This window comes from Hermetia illucens, chromosome 6, assembly GCF_905115235.1.
Source record: "Hermetia illucens chromosome 6, iHerIll2.2.curated.20191125, whole genome shotgun sequence".
Taxonomy (NCBI): Eukaryota; Metazoa; Arthropoda; class Insecta; order Diptera; family Stratiomyidae; genus Hermetia; species Hermetia illucens.
The window spans coordinates 77,755,865-77,774,379 of NC_051854.1; the positions used below are offsets into that span (position 1 = coordinate 77,755,865).

General features: G+C 39.9%; 1 protein-coding gene across 1 annotated transcript in view; it reads right to left on the reverse strand.

Annotated features, from left to right (window-relative positions):
* Positions 1–15,190, reverse strand: part of LOC119660327 (pair-rule protein odd-paired) — a 128,841-nt gene extending 113,651 nt beyond the window's left edge. The window contains exon 1 of the mRNA XM_038068805.1: positions 13,542–15,190. Within this exon, the coding sequence (XP_037924733.1) occupies positions 13,542–14,529 (988 nt within the window). The 5' untranslated portion in view covers positions 14,530–15,190. The remainder of the gene's footprint in view (positions 1–13,541) is intronic.
* Positions 15,191–18,515: the final 3,325 nt, after the last annotated feature.

Here is an 18,515-nt window from a genome sequence, read left to right on the forward strand (position 1 = left end):
AAAACCAACCGGTGGGAGCAACCGGGCTGTGCATAAATTGGATCTAAACAACAGGAACGGGCATAACGCGTGGATGGCTCATCACTGCATAAAGACGATTCATAAACCATGTGTTGATAAGATCAATATATATGCCAAGAAGCATCAGTTTTAAAAAATAACCCTGAAGGCCCTACATATTTTTATAACCAGCTGCACCGTGAAATAAACAACAAAAATGGAGGGTATTAGACCAAATTTCATTGTTCAATCATCTAGGTTCTACCAACTTAATTAGCTCCAACCTGTATACATAGTATAGCCATAAGTTCTGTCAGTCGATGCGTATAGCCAGAAATGTTAAGCTGCTGAAACTGGTAACACTGTGCACGGAAAGTACCAAATCATACCCCACTTCCGTCAGACTTTCAGGTTCCGAACGTCAGTAACATGATGAAGTTCGGTAACTACGAAAAAGGATTCATAGTTTGTCAAAAAAGCTGCCGGTAAATGAACGATTCGTTTTTTGGACATTTGCTCGATACCGCGAAACAGCTGATGAGGTTGACAGGCCGCGGGAGAAGCGCCCGCGCTCTGCAAGTCGCCAGAATGTCGTGCATGCTGTGTGTGAGCGTGTTCATCGCAATCCTCTCCGCAAGCAGAAACGAATGTCGGCGGAAATGGGCTTTTCAACTCGAAGTTGCCATATGTTAACGTCAAAACTGAAGGAAATACGGCCAACTCGGTGATTCCCCGGTAAAAAATATCGAAAAATTCTATTTTCAGATTAAAAATTGTTTACCATCGAGGAAAAATTCAACCGACGATATAATCGAGTATATGCTCACAATTGGTATGAAGCCCAAAAAAAAATGTTCCGCGAGTCTAACGTCGTCACCATCCGACTTCTGTCAAGGCATGGTGGGGTGTCTCATATCACGGAGTAACTGATATTCATTTCTGTGAGGCCAGCGTCAAAACCAATGGGAACGTGTACGAAAAGATTTTAGAGGATGTAGTATTTGCCGAGTGGAGGAAAGCCGTAGTACTTCCAGCAGGACTCGGCCTCGCCCACAAAACCAAGATAATTCAGCAGTGGTTAGCGACGCATGTTCCTGACTTCATAACCGCGGATGAATGGGCCTCAGGCAGCCCAGGTTTGAAACCTCTGGACTACAGCCTTTGGGCTAAGTTAGAGGAGATTGAGTTTGAAGGCCAGCATCGTGCGTGCAGCTCGAGAAATGTCGCTTCATACCGTGCGTGAAGCGATCAATGCATGGCCTCATAGACTTCGGGCCTGTATAACTGCTAGCGGCTGTCATTTTGAACATTTTTTTTCGTTTGAAAGCTCTTTGTTCCCCTTTTCTAATGGTGTACTTTGCGATTGATTTGGTATATTACTTTGAGAGAAATAAAGATTTGTTTGACTGACAAAATTTATGGCTGTACTATGTATATACTAAGCCTGAATTTCTATTCTTTGATTTTTATTGATGTTGCCCATGTAACTCGACGAAACGTTGACATTTATCTAAACTTACATTAAGCCCAATAAAATATTCTAAGATAAAGAGGAAGGTTTTGTTGCTGAAGAGCAAATTGAAATAAATATTCTGTGCTAATAGATACCAGTCGAATTCCTCTAGACAGTACCACCATGTGCTTGAAACCCGACCTCATCTGGCGCTCCAAACGATTGGGTCAAGCTGCCACATACCAAAAGATTTTACAGTTGAATCGCTGGGGACCTAGAAAAGTATAGGATAAGAAGGATCTACTGAATTCAGATCCTTGTCTGTAGTTACCTGGAGAAGTCAAGTGTTGTGTGCTGTAATTAAACCAGCAAAACCAGCAGAAGAATGAATATTGGGAAAACAGGAAAAATGGAGTGCTCAGAAAACAATTTGTTCCTGATTAAACTAGTTTAACTTTGAAGAGACCAACAGTTTTTCGAGTGGAAACCTTTTAAAGAGCCAACGGAAGTTCAGTGGAAACGCGGAATGATTTAGGCAGGGTTTCGGGTGGAAAACTTTCGAAGAGCCAACGGAATTTCAATGGCAGCGTGGAATGATTTAGGCAGGGCTTAGTATAGGTGACTTGAGTGACATTTGGTGTCACCCCATAATATAGAAGTTTTTTCAGAGTTTTCAGAAAAAAAGATGGAAATAGGACTTTCACTTTTTTGGTGGATTTAACTCGATTTTTAAAAATTCAAATTTAGTCTTGCCCTGCTCGTTCACAGTATCTTAATGTCAATGGTATGACGCCTCGGCAAATGTCACGATGGTAACATACTCAGTGCGCAATAACATCAGACTGCGGATTGTCAACAAAATAATATCCTTTGCTAACTAGATATTTTTTGTTGGATGGATTTTTTTGAAGAAAAGATTCTCAAAGGACCTGAGGACACCAGAACTGAATTTGAGTTTATTAACTCCCACTCTCCCCACATTGGGCGCCATTCATAATAAAGTGATTCTACATTTTCGTTCGGTATTCCACTAAGTTTTGTTTTTAACAATATTCGATGTCAATAATAATGCTTTTCTCACGATTCTGTCGTGTCCCTGTGTTTCAACGCTGTGTTCAATGTTCCGTATCGACAGGACTAAACACGTGATCTTTCTCAATTGTGTTGGCTGAGTAAAATGAATGACAAATATTCGAACTTTACCAAGGCTTCTGTCATGAAGCTAACGTAGCAGCTAGTGAGGATTGAACTCTACTATGCAATTGGTCACCCTCACCTTTTGTCAAGCAACAGTTCTCCCGTGAGAACGAATAGTTTAGGAAAGTGTACATATATTTAGAGTTCTTCACTGACAGTGGATAATAATTTATCAATCTTGGATTTTTCACCCATTTATTAAGATATCAACCGTGAAAAAATTTTAGTCGATTCGTTGGGGTAGACTAGAAGTTCTTTGTTAACTAATCTTGAAGTACAATAAACGTGTCTGGTTTTCGGAAAAAACAAAAGTGGAATCTAACGGAAAGCCGCCTCTAAGGTAAATATGTATATATAGATATAAAATTATTCAAATTATCCCAATTAGACAGAACTCACCACTTTCCAATTCCAACCTGTTACTAGCTGCTCGCGCATACACTTCTTCTATATATGCATCGTGCTAACTTTGCTAGTACCGTGCCATAGAGTCTATATCAAATAAATAAAATTTGATATAAAATCAAGCAAATCTTGAATGATAATCATTGGATCTAGAGAATGGGAAAATTATGGTTTCGGTTGCCGCTTGCATTTCAACAACCCGAGCCAGCATGCAACCAAAGGTAACCACCCATCCACGTAGGTATTGCCACTCCACTTCTCGGTAGTAAACATTGTAATTTCGCAAATTGCTGGAAAACTTTGTAATATGCACGTTAATCCCATTTATGTGAACTTCTCCAGCTAATTTTATTACTGTCTAAGTGATGAGCACCTAATTACATTGGCACCTACTTCCCTGCGTCCGTGGTTCGTTATTATAGCATTTCTTCTATTATAGTTTTGAATTTATGGCACGAGAATGGTTATTTCAAACGGGTTCGTGTCCAAACGACCAGGTATCCTGTACCTCATATGTCCAATTCCATGTCATACTTCCACCTATCATGCTACACCCCGTCTTCCACTGGAATTCGGCCCTCTACAGAATTTTGCAAATTTTATTCAACTGCACTAAATAAATTCTGTAGCGATCATAAATCTTAAAGAGTTTGTACATAAAAATTAATCGTTGAGGGAATAAATAATTAGAAATACACGAATTCATTCCATATTTCTGCCGAGACTTTTTCCACTCAGCCTGGCATTCCGACTGATGGAAACTAAACGTTGCGTGGAATATGTAATGCGATTATGGAAAACATGAAATTGCCTTTTTCAATGTATCTACTAATTTTACTGTAGTTTCAGTGTATTGAATTCAAGTTTAGTCTTCAGATACAAAAAAAGTTTTAAATGTGTGAGCATTCATTCCGTGGAATATCTAATTTTTGGTCTTTGTTGAGATGTGTAGAGTCTTTTAATTTGATATGATCTCGTGAATGAGCATCATGACTAATGCGCTCCGCTAGAGTAAAATTAAATATGTAAAATATCTAAAAAAATCGGCAATAAATTATGGGAGAGCAAATTATCACAACAAAAAGAAGAACTTTTTTTGCAAGAGGTTTTCAAGTTCAATGAAAACAAGGCAAATTGAGGAAAGTGCATTCAACTGTTTGTGAATGAAAACATGCAGGAAGTAGGCGAAGATTCCACATTTACCAACATCTTATATTATGTTCATAGACAGTTGTAAACGCCCCACACTATGTATATACCCCTCAAAGCATATTTTCTTTTTACTTTAATCCTTTAAAGGATGCATCTGCGAGGGCTTAAACCACTGACCATTTCGAGCCATTATGAAGACCAAATAGGAAACTCTTCTTCAAAAGAAAATGGACTATTTCGGACATTTCGAGTTAAGTGGATGATGTTATCCTTCCTACGGCATCAATCACTCTTATTTGTGCTTGTAGCAATGATAAGGCAGATACAAGAAGATAAAATCCCAGGGTGGAATGTAAAAGCTTTCTCTCCTGCATCCATTAGCGATTTCATGCCCCAAAATACCATGATTATGTTGCCCTATCACTCTTGGAAAATAGTGCCATGATCATTGCCTATTGCCAAGGAGCTTCCAATGTGGTGAAAAGTAGTTTCGCTTCTCCCAGCGTTCCATATTCTCTTACTTGAAACAAAAGATATAAGTTAAGATTCTATGGAGTGATTCGTTGGATATCCAAAAAGTCAAATCGTGACACATTGCCGAGAGCTTGTTCGATCACTTGCGAGGCCCTTTCAATATTTTCTTGGGTTCGTGCACTTCGATCATTCCCACGGGTAATGCCCATGACAATCTATTCAAAAACACCGTTCCTCCGTATCTATTCGAGGTATTTAATATATTGAATCAAAACTTTGACATCTAAGCCAAGCCAGTGAATTCCATAGCTATATCTCCTAAGGTGTCAGAAAGGGATCCCCACCTTTCCTTTATTTGCCGCAAAAACAAACCAAGTCTGTAAAGCAAAACCCCAATATCAACATTATGAAATGTGTTAAATGTAACACTTTAGTGGTCTCCAATAAAGAGAAATGAAGCATATCAGAAAGCATCCCGAAACCTATATCCAGACTCACTTTCTCTAAAAAGAAATGATACTGAGAGAGTTAGTTCCACCGAATCTGTGCTCTACGATGTCTCCAGGAATTTCTTAATGGAGCTTCAGCGATACTCTAAAAAAACTCCAACGATTATGTTGAAAAGTTGAAAAACAAAGTCGGAACTTGAGAGCTTCCTGCCAAATTTCGATGTTGCAAAGTTTTTTCTGTAACCATTAAGCATGGAGTATTTTTGTCAGTCCATCTACAAATGAAACTCAACAAAAGGAGTTACATCTGTCGGTAAAATGTTTTTATTGAACTACCACATATATATATAAAGGAAGCCTCGGAGAAACAACACGTCTGTGAACTCGAAAAGTACACAGAGCAACCACACCAGGCGTGCAAGTTTCACCAACAAGTCAGCAGGATGAAGCCTTATACACCTCGATGCTCATCCTGCCGAAACAAAGAGGGAAATCTGATTTCCGACAGAATGGGCATATTGGAGCGATGGGTTGAATACTTTGATGAACTACTGAACAACCAGAACATCGGCGAGTTGGAGGTCTTACCAACTGAAGACGACAGCAACAAATCAGATTTTCTCTGTGCGGCAAGCGATGGAAAAACTGTGGGAATGTGGGCACTAGTTGCAGCCTCCACACATCGATTTTAAAGCCGCCTATGATAGCATAGCCAGGGTAAAACTGTACACGGCCATGAGAGAATGAGGATGAGAGTATCCCTACGAAATTGATAAGACTGACTAGGCTGACCCTGAGCAATGTGCGAGGCCAGATAAAAGCAGCAGGATCACTCTCAATACCATTCGACATCAACAACGGTCTACGACAAGGGGGATGTCCTATCATGCGTCCATTTTAACCTGACCCTGTTGAAAGGGATCTGTGATGCAGAGGTAAATGTGAGGGGTATGATCCTCTTTAAATCCACCCAACTACTGGTGTATGCTGATAATATCAACATCATGGGTAGAACGACCCGAGACGTACAAACTGCCTTCATCAAGATCGAGCAGGCGGCGATTGATGCGAGATCTTGGACTGCACATCAATGAAGGCAAGACAAAATATATGGTAGCAACGCCAGCACCGAAAACCAACCAACCAACAACATCAAACCGCACTGGTCAAACGGGAAGAATAAAGATAGGAGACAACAACTTTGAGAACGTTGATAATTTCTCGTATCTAGCTAGGGCAATATTTATAGTAAAAAAAGAAGATGAGGCAGACCCTGTCTGAGGTGGAGCGATGGTATAGGTCAGGATGCCAGACAGCTTTTAGTGATATCGAATTGGGCTTGGAGTGTTTGGATGCCTGGAGTTCCTTATTAAGGCAGGCCTAGACCGGATACCGGTTGTTGCACCGTTGATGACGATGAATGCGAAATTGTGGAAACAATATGTTCCCAATACACCCATTTAATAAAACTACATAACTAGATGGAAGGTGGCAATGAGCTCATTAATTTCCCTTGTATTAGCTGAAATTTTGATAATGGTGTTGGTAAAGAACTAGACCTAAGTAAAAACAAAAAAAAAAGGATTTTGACATATTCCTTATTTGACAAAATGGCGGAGAAGATTGAGAAAAGTTTCCGGACCATTTCTTCACAAATGCCACATGGAAGTCAAGGACAATGATACACTTCTATTCTTTGAAATAACGGTCAAAAGATACCCCATTTTCGCGAATACCCCAAGCCCAAATTTCCCAAATGTCATAAATTACGAGTTAATCTCCGCAAAATCTTTATATAGTTGGCATTTTCGACTTGGGGGTAGAAATACTTTCCAATATGACTGGTGGCCACATTTTTTGGATAGTGTAGAAATAATTTCTTTCGAACTTTGGATTACATTTTCTTTTACTCTTCATTTAGCTATATAGCTACCAGAAACCGATATGTGGGCGTAGCGCGCAAAACATACATGTTTGCCATCCTGGTCGGATACAGGCAACCAGTTTCAGTTCTTTCAGAATATTCCAATTAAATGTCATATGCATGGCTTTACTTTGCAAATAAATAAATAAAACTCAAATGAAGTGAGTATTTAAAGAAATATTAAGCTATTAGGTGTTGCTAAAGTATAGTTAGGCTCTATAGGCTTTTGTTGGAATTTCGTGACAGTCCCTGGGGTTAAGAATGAATACCTGCTATGTAGGCACAATCCCAATACCCTTGCCACGAGGTTTGATTTTAGCATTACAATCAGAGCTTCGACTTCAGTACCACTAAGTACAGGCCCAACATTCTTACCAATGGATGTGAGACCTATCTACTGTAGATAAGGGGTATATCCTCCGGATTGTAAAGTCTAACTCTACTCATTCACCTCACAGCAAGCTCTGTCCACCATATGGGTATAAACACAATCACCAAGAAGTTCCCAGATGAGGCTAGCCGCAAATAACCGGCTGTCAGACGGGCATCACGATTTCAATGATACCAGATAACCTCCTGTGAGGCGACGCGACAAGGGTGACTTCAGATAGGTTGCTTGCAAACACTGATCAGATGTAGTTGCAATAAAAGGTTCCAGTAAAAACAAAAAGTGCCTTCACTGCCCGTTTGAAAGAGGGAGGTCTTCACCAATAAACCAGGTGAATCAACCATATGCTCCCCATATAGTACTGTGTACTGTAATCAATATGGTCAGTTGAATTTTCATCGAATGGATAAAGAACATAGAAATGTCAAGATCTTCTTTTGACTTTGTTTTCATTACAAATGGCAACCAATGCCAGGTTTGGAAAGTCAGTTATGCAGAAGGAAGAAAGGAAGTATTTAATGGGAACTGCGTTTTTTTGGTACCCAATAGATTTCTCCGTTTTGATTTTTGATTATTCAATTTGCGACGAAAAGCAACTCGTGAAACTTTCTACTGCAGCTCTTTAATCACACTTATCTCCAATGTATCCTTCTAATCGCAATCTGGTATTATCTACTTATTTGGAAGAGCCATCCTTGACATATCGTTATTTTAATAGCTTGAGTTCTGTATCTTAAGTGGCTATTCTAGTGTTAAACTGTTATAAAAAGGAACTTAGAATTTTAAGTATTTCCTTATTAAGTACTTAAAATAAAAATTGAAAATTTTTTACATGCACCTAAATTTGGCCAGGCATTTTTAATTTTGGTAATTTGGAAAGCTTTTGGAAATAGTGTACACGATTTTTGCCTTTTTTTATTGGAAAAGGCGCTATCAGATTTCCAAAAATTTAACATTCATGCCCAATTTTGGTCGTTAATTACGCCTTTATACAAGAAAGGATTAAATCGGTTCATTAATTGAGGAAATTAAGGAAATATGACTAATTAAGAAAACGGTTGAGGGTAATGGAGATTTCGACAGAGAGGTTGAAAACAAACCAAGGTCACGAGGAACTCCTCCAAAGCGACAACTTTCTGTGCACGCTTCTGAGGCTACTATAAGCTTGGCTCCTGAACGTATTTTCCTGGGATTTTTCAAAATCTTACGTCTGCTGTCGCTACTGATGACACAGTGTAATTCACTTGAAAAAATGTCTTATGTCTGGGTTGACTTTGTTCGTCAAGAAATGCCTTCGTGGGCAAGCGGAAACTTTTGCTCTCTCCCAAAATTTGAGAAAATAATTGTCATTATGAACTATTTGGCCCTCAAAGTAGCAAACACTTTTTTCACTCTAGTGAATTTACTTGGGAAACATACAATAAAAATTACCTCTGTTGAAAAATAGTAGTTCTTCTAGGAAAATACAAGGACCTTGTTTAGGCTTGCTGCAATCTTACGCCAAATGGATAATGGGCCCATGCCTCTTTGACGATCGAACAAATATTGTCAGGTAATGTTTTTCCCATACGGAATTTAAATTTTAGAGTAAAAATTTAGGCTTATTGGAATTAATGTGAGTCTACATATATGTCCCTTGCGTCGGTCTATCAATTCCGAGTTCAAAACTTTTGTCGCCGGATTATTCCAACGCCCCAAAGTAGGACTAGAATTTGCCTAGTAAAGTCTCCAATGCAACGATCTAGAGAAACTTCAGATTGGTTTCATTTCAGGATCGAGACGGTCCTGAATGTCCATCTAGTTGATGAAGGACACTGAGTATACGGAGTCTCGTCCAGAGCAGCCATAGTATATTTTTTATTAACAAGAGAGCAAATATCTAGCGCTGACAGTGACGCTAGGCTCAAGTTAAGAGTTATATCTATTTAGACAAAACCCAAATCCAGTAGAAGCTATTCAAATTTATCATGAATCTTAGTGGATAATCACACATTATAAAATATTTTTGTAAATTGACCTTCGTATGGATTACCTTGTTCATTACCTAAAGATAACCAAATTGAATGAATTGAAATGTATATATTCGGTCCGCAGGCTTGAGGGAATTCGGAAACCTGAAAGGATCTCGCCCACCCGTGGTGATAATAATTATAGAATTACCTAAATATAAAATGCAAACTTAAACTTATATTCGACCCTTGCGGTGAATGAAATCAGAAAAGCTCGACCCAACAGATGGTATTAGTGAGTGCCAGCGAGCAATGGTATTATTCTGTTTTTTAAGTAATAAAATAATAAATTAATAAAAAATAGTTATCGTTCCGATGTTTTTAGTTCTTCTAAATAAAAATAAAACTACGTAGCTTCTCCCACTACAATATATTTTTATAGTTTGTATATACGTATTTCGAGAGCTGCTTACTCTTTTCTTCAGCACTTGAGCTACCTAAGTAACCTAGCTTAAATTAATAAATTTATTAATTAGTTCCGGCAGTAAACCTCTTCGTATTCTTCAGCTTTTGTCGACTGCGCCATTTTGCTTTCTTAAAGGTCTGATCTGGACGCAACCGCAAAGGCTTCCAAATCACCAGCCAGCCACTGTTGTTTCGATCCGCCTTTTGGTGGTTTCCCATCGACTTTGATGACCAATCTTGGCAACTAAGTTTTCGCTAATACGAATTACGTACGATACCATCGAAGACACCTCTCTCGCAATTTTTCCACGGTGCATGTTATACGACTGATTCAGCGTAACATCTTCGTCTGTATTACTGCGTGGTGCCGTTCATTGCCTTTTGTAATCGGTCAACAGTCAGAACTATAGGACGTAAGGAAGGCCGAAAGTACGATGAATTTTAGTTTTGGAAGTAAGCTATTGCCTTACAATTGAAATTTGTAAAAATTTTCAAAGGAATCTCGAAAGGCAAATGATATCCTTTTATTAGAGCCTGAGAAGAACGACTGGTGAATACTTTGAACGGCAACTGTAAGGAAACTATTGGGAACCTAAAGAACCTTAAACAGGAAGTAGCTGAGCTGTGTAATACAAAAACTAATATCAAGTAGCCAATGGCCCAATCATTTCAAATACTAGCCGTCAATATTGTAACTAAGAAGATTCTTCATTGCGTCAGCCAAGGCCAACCTATCGAATCCCCCAACGTTTTGCGAGAAAATGATGACGTTTTGTTTAAACTACTCAGCCATTGGTTTCAATCAAACACCAAACCTTGGTTGTGAGAATAATTTTGCAAGTTGCAATATATACTTAAATTATCCTGTGTGTTTTTAGAGATATGCACTTCCCATTGAGATATCTGTCTAAGCAAATGTCATTCTGACCACATGTCCTTGATATTTTATTCAGTAGTTCAAGCGAATGTTTACTGTTAAATCAAATCCTGATTTAATGGGTATTTTAGGTAAGTAAAATCCTGATGAGGCATGATTATATCCTGAACAAATCGTTGCTTGAAGCAGTTTGTATGCCGGCCCATGTTTTTTTTTTCAAACTGAAGGCATCCACGTAACCGTGAATGGCCAACACCAAGGCAATGATTTTCAACTTTTGGCTCTCAACGTCAATGACAATAATCTGGAAGGCAAACTGCGACTCAAAATTTCAATTTATAGAGATAATCTACTGAGCGAATCGCTGAAAACTGAACCTGACGGTTGGCCGTCTAGCTCATGTGATTTGAGCCCTTCGGGTAATTTTTTCAAGATAGCTCAACTAATTGGGCCAAGTTGATATACTAGCTGCAGTTTGCGAGCCCGCCAAGCTGGAAAAAGTGGTACCAAATTGGACTAGCAAGGTGGTGTTTCTAGAACGTATCGAACGGAATCATTTTGAAATACAAAATGCCATGAAATTTCCAAACAAATAAAACCTAAACGTTGGTTTTTAATTTGATTTTTTTAGTAAGAAGATTCTATTCTTTTAAGGAAAAAAAAACACTGCAGTGTTTGAGAAGAATGACAGATGAATTTGCGGAGGTAGTTAACTTAGAAATCCTCAATTTGGTAGCATACAATAGAGATGCTGTCGAGGATTATCAGCGAAAATATAAACTAGGCCTTATATTTAGAAACCGCTACCACTTTCGTACATGACAACTTAGATCCACCATCTAGACAAATCTGAGCTTAGCAGTCTCAATAAGTAATCTAAGCTATAAACCAAATTTAAACTGTCTTTTAAAATCTCATGAAAATTTTCTATCCAAAACATGATCACAGTTCTCGCTTCACCAACCAACTGCCCGTTTTGAAAGTCAATTGATATCTCATAGGACCAATTTAGTCTAAGCCACTATAGGATGGATATTCAGCCACAAGCAACACGTAGAAACCAGATTCATTAGTAGAAAATCTAATTGATGCAAGCTAATCAAACCCATCTTAACCGCTGATAACATGGGCAAATTGATTCGATTGAAGGAGACTAAAAGAAATTAACTAGCTCGAGCACAGCTTAAAGATATCTTCGAGAAAAGAAGGGCTTATGGGCAAACCATATACCAATAGTGTATTAGTTGACTACAACTAAATTGAATGGTTTTCCCGAATAAGACGAAACTGATATGCTCAAAGCAATCGTGACCCGAATCCACAAAAATTTTTACTGATTCGACTTTCGACGAATTCAGTAAATGCACAAAAAAAGTCTTATTTTCTAATTTCCTCTAGGTCCTGGAGCTATTTTTCCTGAATCAGGGTCATAAGGTGAAAATCACGGGATAAAAATGAGGCAGCCCCTTTGAAATTGCAAAATCTACTTAATTTTGTCAAAGTCCACATTTTGAGCCCCGCGAAAAAAAACCCGGTCTGGAAGGACTCGCCCATCTTCCCCCTCACCTTTTCGATAGACCGGCCTTGATGAATTTCGGGAAGAGAAATGCGTCCTATAGAGCAGGAGCAGGGAATAGCTGGCTCGCGAAATACTATATTTGTATAATAAATCAAAAATTAGCCAATATCGAAAAATTCTTCTTTAATTTTTTTTTCAGCACCTGATCATTGGTAAACAGATTAGCTCACACCTCAACTAGCACTTCGCCAAAACTTCATCTGCTGAGTCGTAAGGCAATAAGGTGGGCCAGTTGTCAAAGCGTGGCTAATATCAGGGCCAAGCTAAGTTATTCATTCCTTCGTGGAATATCGGGCGTATCCTTCAATTTTATTTTCAATAAGATTGTATTTAGGTTTTATTATTATCACACCAAATGCTTTTGAAGTGATAATCTTACAAGCAGCGAGATAAGCACAATGAGGATTCATGACTACTAAGATTCGAAGCTACACGCTCAATTGAGATATCGCGTCATTATATTCAAAGGGGAACTTTCACAACAAAGACAGTGCAGGGTTTATAGTCAGGCCAATATTGTACTTATTCTTTAGGTTAGACCTACTTGCCAATAAACGAGTAATAATTCAAACTTATTCTGGTAATAGTGGTGGCATAGCAGCTTCTAAACCTTTGCAAACAAGCGGGCTTACAGGCATGAAAAACGTTAAAGGGTTGAGAATCAAATAAAATGGGTTTAACCCCTTGCAAAAAAACCTGTGTATGGGTCATTGGAAGTCATTGAAATACGACAAATGAACAAACGGGCGTAGTCTATATCTAGCCAAATGGAAGAAAAAAACAGTTGGGCAGGCACTTCATTTTCCCAAACCTAAACCTCAAGTTTGCCAACGAAGCAAACTGTCGATATATGAAAGAACTTTGGAACTTCACAAGTAGTTATTGCAAAGTCCTTGCGGATCATTTTACAAAAATATTAATTCCGGAATTAGTCCTAATTTCCAAAGTTCCTAAATAAAAATTTTTGGTTGAATAGCATCGCCGTTGACAAAGAATCCTTGCGTTACTAGCACATTTATCTCTTTCTCGAAGGCGCATCATACCAAAAACTATGAGACAATCTGCCAATAAATAGGGGTGTCTCCTGTTAAGTGACAAGAGCAGTAACGTTTTATAAACATTTACCGCAATGCCTTAATCAATTGATTTCTTCGAAATTTCTTCCTTAATCAAATTTATAACCTTCCCCCAAAAATTATCTCATTCAAGAAAAATCATCTGGCACTCACCTGTATGCGTTCTTTTGTGAATCTTCAAATTCTCACTCCTTGCAAACACTTTCCCGCATCCACTGAACGGACACGCGAACGGTTTCTCCCCCGTATGCACTCTTATATGATTGACCAATTTGTACTTTGCCTTGAACGGTCTACCATTCCGGGTGCATCCCATCCAATAGCATGCATGCGTTGTGCATTCAGGACCTCCAACATGATCTACTGTCAAATGTGTCACAATTTCATGCATGGAGTGAAATATCTTTCCGCAAGTCTTCCGACTCTGTGGCGCGGGATGAATATGATCCGGGTCAATCCACAGACACTGCATCTCCTGCTTAATATTCATCGTATTCGGAGGCTGATGTCGCATATAACGAAAGAATGCACCTGAGGCGCCATGGTTCATGGTCATTGGATGATGATGATGATGGACCGACGGAAAGTTCGCTTGATGATGAGCGTGCGGATGATAGGGGTGGGTGTAATCAGCCGCGGCGATTCCCATCCGCATTTGATGCTGATGATGATGATGGTGAAATGGATGATTGCCAAAAGTGGTGGAGGTGTCATGCATTGCATGCGTGTGATGAATGGACGGGAAGAGCATTGAATCCGTTCCGGGAGCTGTTTGTCCAACACCGGCGGCTGAAGCAGCTCCCGCTGTCATGTAGTCCTGATCGCGACGTAGCAGGAAATCGCGGGGTGAATATGAGCCAAGTTGGCTGTTCAGGTGACCCATATGACCATATGCTCCAGCCGTTGCATTCTGATAAGACGACGCGGACATGTCACTGGAGTTGGTCAAGGACGACATGGAGCCGGCCATTAGCCCAGCTGAATCCATTTGTTGTTGGGCAACAGCCGAGGCAGACGAGTCCTGGGGCTGCTGGGAGGGCTGCTGTTGTGAAGATGCTTGAGTGGTAGGCGACATTCGAAGCCCATAAGAGGCTAAGTGGTGGTGAGACGCCGTTGGATCCATAAATGCATTCATCATCATTTTGTCAGTTTTGTATATTTTGGAAGCCCGAAATAAGATTTTTTCCTCTAACGAGAAAGTTTGCTTGTCTCAAATATGCACTGCTCCTCCGGAACCTTTCCAAGGAGATGCACGATAGTGACATCAACCAGTGTAGCCACTGGTTCTGATATCACACACTGTTCACTGGGATTCAATTTTCACTCGAAACGGGCAATTTCACATTTTTCTTTGAATTTCAATTCAAATTCTGTTAAAACAAAAATTCCACTTTAACCAAGAGTAAATTTTGTTTCTTCCTTGTAAGGTTCCTTTTTCACTTTTCACTGCTCTTTGTTTTTTTTTTTACTTCCTTTTCCCACGCACGACACCTATATTTTCTCCACGAACATTTTACCCTTTTTTGTTTTTCAAATTTAATTAGGATTTCAATATTCTAACGTTTTTTTCTCCTAAAGAATTTTTAGATAACGCGAAACCGCGCGATAAGACAGCCTGCGAACACGAGGTGGCGCCGCGGACTCTACAATACGAACTCTACGGACACTCGCAGCAGGACTGAACGGTGCTGAGAGACTATTGAGAGGTTCAGGTTCCTAATTCCCTATCCAGATTTGACCTTTGCGTCAGCAGGGTTTCCTACAACCCCATGCCGTGTATCCGTGTGTGTGCTACTCGACTGCCTGCTGGTGGCTTAATACTGTCCCTCCGACAGGAAATCGACTGCGAAGCCACGACCAGCGCAGGCCCGAAACCCGACCCTGATCGCGCCATGCCGACCAGACCAGGTTGGGCAACCACGAAACCAAAACACACAAAATCCGAGCACGAACGGCCGAGCATGAGACGAACGCCTATCGAACGACGGCACACTCCGCATTGTGCACGGCCATTCTACATTGAGTTGGTGTGCGAGTGCGTGCCATTGGTTGTTTGCTCGCGTACAAATCCGGTCCGGATTAGCTTGAGAGAGATACACTAACAAAATATTATCTACTCACCTCTCTCTAACTCCAAGAGAGCACATGAAACACGCCCTGAGTACTCCATCCCATTCAAAACCAGCTCAAAACCCGTCTTTCTCACGACTATCTCTGTGTTCACAACGGAGCACCGCCTACTGATACGTGAGCATGGTATGTTGAGCTCCGCCCCGTAAACGAGTTTCTTATGGTGGGAGGTTCTTGTGGGTGAGAATCCGGTTTGCGCAACTGCTCTAGTGATTGAAACAGTTCTACTCACCTATGGATAGAGAGTAGGCAGCACCGCCCACGATGTCCACTTGTCTCATGCGTGGAACCCTTCACCTGGGGCTCAAAAGTGTTTTTTTGTTTGATTTATATCTTGGGATAGGCGAGGGGGCGTGTTAAAGATAAAATACAAGCGTCTGAGTGGTGGAACCCAGGCCAATCCAGCCTAGCAATCTGCGAGTTGACGGAATCAATATGGTGGCGCAAGTTCGAGTAAATAAATTTGTACTGGATCAGTTCTGTGGGAACGCAACTGTGGCGATTCGCACCGCACAAGACGGACACTGGCCTGCCCAGCGTCAGACGAGAACACTTTTCCGTCTTCTTCTCCTTCTGGCTGGACACTCGTTTCCTGGTTATTTTTGCTCAACAGGTGAGGAGTGTGGTTTGTTATGATTTGAACCGCGGGGGGCGGCGAGAAAGATTCCATTGGACCCATGTTTTTTCCTCCTCGAATCTCGCTAATGTTTTTAATTAAACGTGTTTTCTGCTTGTTCTTGCTACGCATTCTCGGATATAAATTACCTTAAGTGCACTTTTATTCTTACTCCGGTCCGGGTTGAGGGTTGAGGAGCGAAAGGCTCGTAGAAATAGCTCTTCGGGTTATGCAACCGCAACTGAAGGTTTCTGTAGCTCTGCCCCGGACTCGCGTGTGAATTATGGCAAAACGTTCTTCTTGTGAGAAAAATTTCGATTTCTCATTGATCACGACCATTACTATTCGTAATGAGGGGAAATGAAATAATTTCGGAAAAAATAAATATTCCAGAATGATTTCAATCAATTTTTTTCTTTCACGGATTGGGAATGAAAATGAGGAGTTTATGGCTTCTCTACAGAAGAATTAAGTGAAACAAATGGATTGCAAGTATAGATTTTGGAAACCGAAATGAAAATATTCTGAAAATAATTCATTCACTGTATCTTCTGGGGCAGTAACTACCAACAGATGCTTGAAGAGTGCAAACTAAACGCTGTATGTTTTTTTATCTGTTTCAGCAATTATTTTATTATTATTATTAATTTAGATTTTTAGATAACCTATTGGAGAGAAATACGATACATTTGTTATTATTATTTCATTAGTTAAAATAATTAAGCAGAAAAATAGCGATAAAACAAAACAAGTCGGGAAACCCGAAGCTTGACGCTTCAGGTATAAAAGGTTTTGTGTTTTCCTATGTGAGGAGCGTAATGCAGTTCTCCATTGGCTGACAGTAGTGACTCGAGATATTTCAATTGCTCAGTGCTCTCAGCCCCAGTAATCCCAGAACTGAGCGAATTAAATATCACGGTTCAATGCTATCAGCCAATGGAGAACAGCGTAATGAAATTGCTTCACGCATTAACGCAACCTGGATGAAGCGGCGTTCCACATCTGGTGTTCTTTGTGATCGACGTATCAGTAAACGTTTCAAACCTAAAATTTACGCCAATGTCGTCCGTCTGCCGCTCTCTATAGTTTCGAGTGTTGGCCGAATATAAAAGACCAATGAACGGCGTCTTGCGGTAATGGAGACGAAGATGTTGCATTGAACTCATCCGAAATGAGGGATTTATAAACCTCGCGATTACATCCAGATCAGGCGTTTTATAAAATAAAATGGCAAAACCGATTACGACCAGCCGATCCTGCTTGTGAACGGGACAAAAGCTAAAAAAAAAGAAGAAGATGTGAGGAGCGACGAGTGCATGACAGCTCCATGTTACATAGTTAAACATTTTATTGCCCTCTAGTTTTTAGAAAGTTAAATCATTTGATGGAAAGCCATGTATTGATAATAGTCAACCTCATACGCTTCACACTCTGAATTTAATATTATCAGCAAATGCGAAGAATTTAGCCTACAACAGATATAAAAAAAGGCAGCGGAGAAGTAGACCCTTCATGAATGGCATTTTAATATTTAACTCAAATGTCAATTATTCTCGTTAATTATGACGTCACCATATTATTAAGATGCTGTTAATTCGCACTGCTATAAGTTTAGCACTAATAGTTGGATTTTCATGAAATTTGTATGCTTTGCTGCCCTCTATGCCGGTGCAAAATTTAGTATTCCTAGGATCAACTTAAGGGGGTTTTTTAGTAAATTTCTAAAAGTTGGTAATATACTATTAGCAAGTGTATTTGAAGAGATACCGGAAAGGGACATCTTTCGAGGCTTAGATTTCACACAAGTGTTTTACACAAAACGTTAAAAAGAGCTGGAGAGAAGTAGATTTTACATAAATGCGACTTTAATATTTCACGCGAATGTCAATTATTAATAATAATAATAATAATAATCGTTGGCGCAACAATCCATGTTGGATCAGGGTCTTGAAGTGTGTTAGAGCACTTCATTTAAGACCGTAACGGTACACTAAGAGGCAATGTGGTCAGCATTGCGCTCGCCCGAGATTATTACCCTGATTTGACTCAGGTACTCATTCACAACTGAGTCGACTGGTGTCCGACGTCAAATCACGATACAAATTTCCACTGCCACCAGCGAGATTTGAACCGCGACCTTCCGTACGACAGCCTTGCGCTCTAAGCACTCAGCTATCCGGACACCGGAATGTCAATTATTCCCGCAAATTATGACGTCAGCATCTTATTTACATGGCTTTGAAAGCAGTAATTTCGCGCGAAATTGCTAGGTTTGAACTGCTGTAACTTTGGCGTTCATGGTCGGATTTCCATAAAATTTGGCATGTGTGTGCTGGCACGAAATTTGGTAGTCCTAGGATGAATTTAAGGGGATTTTCAGT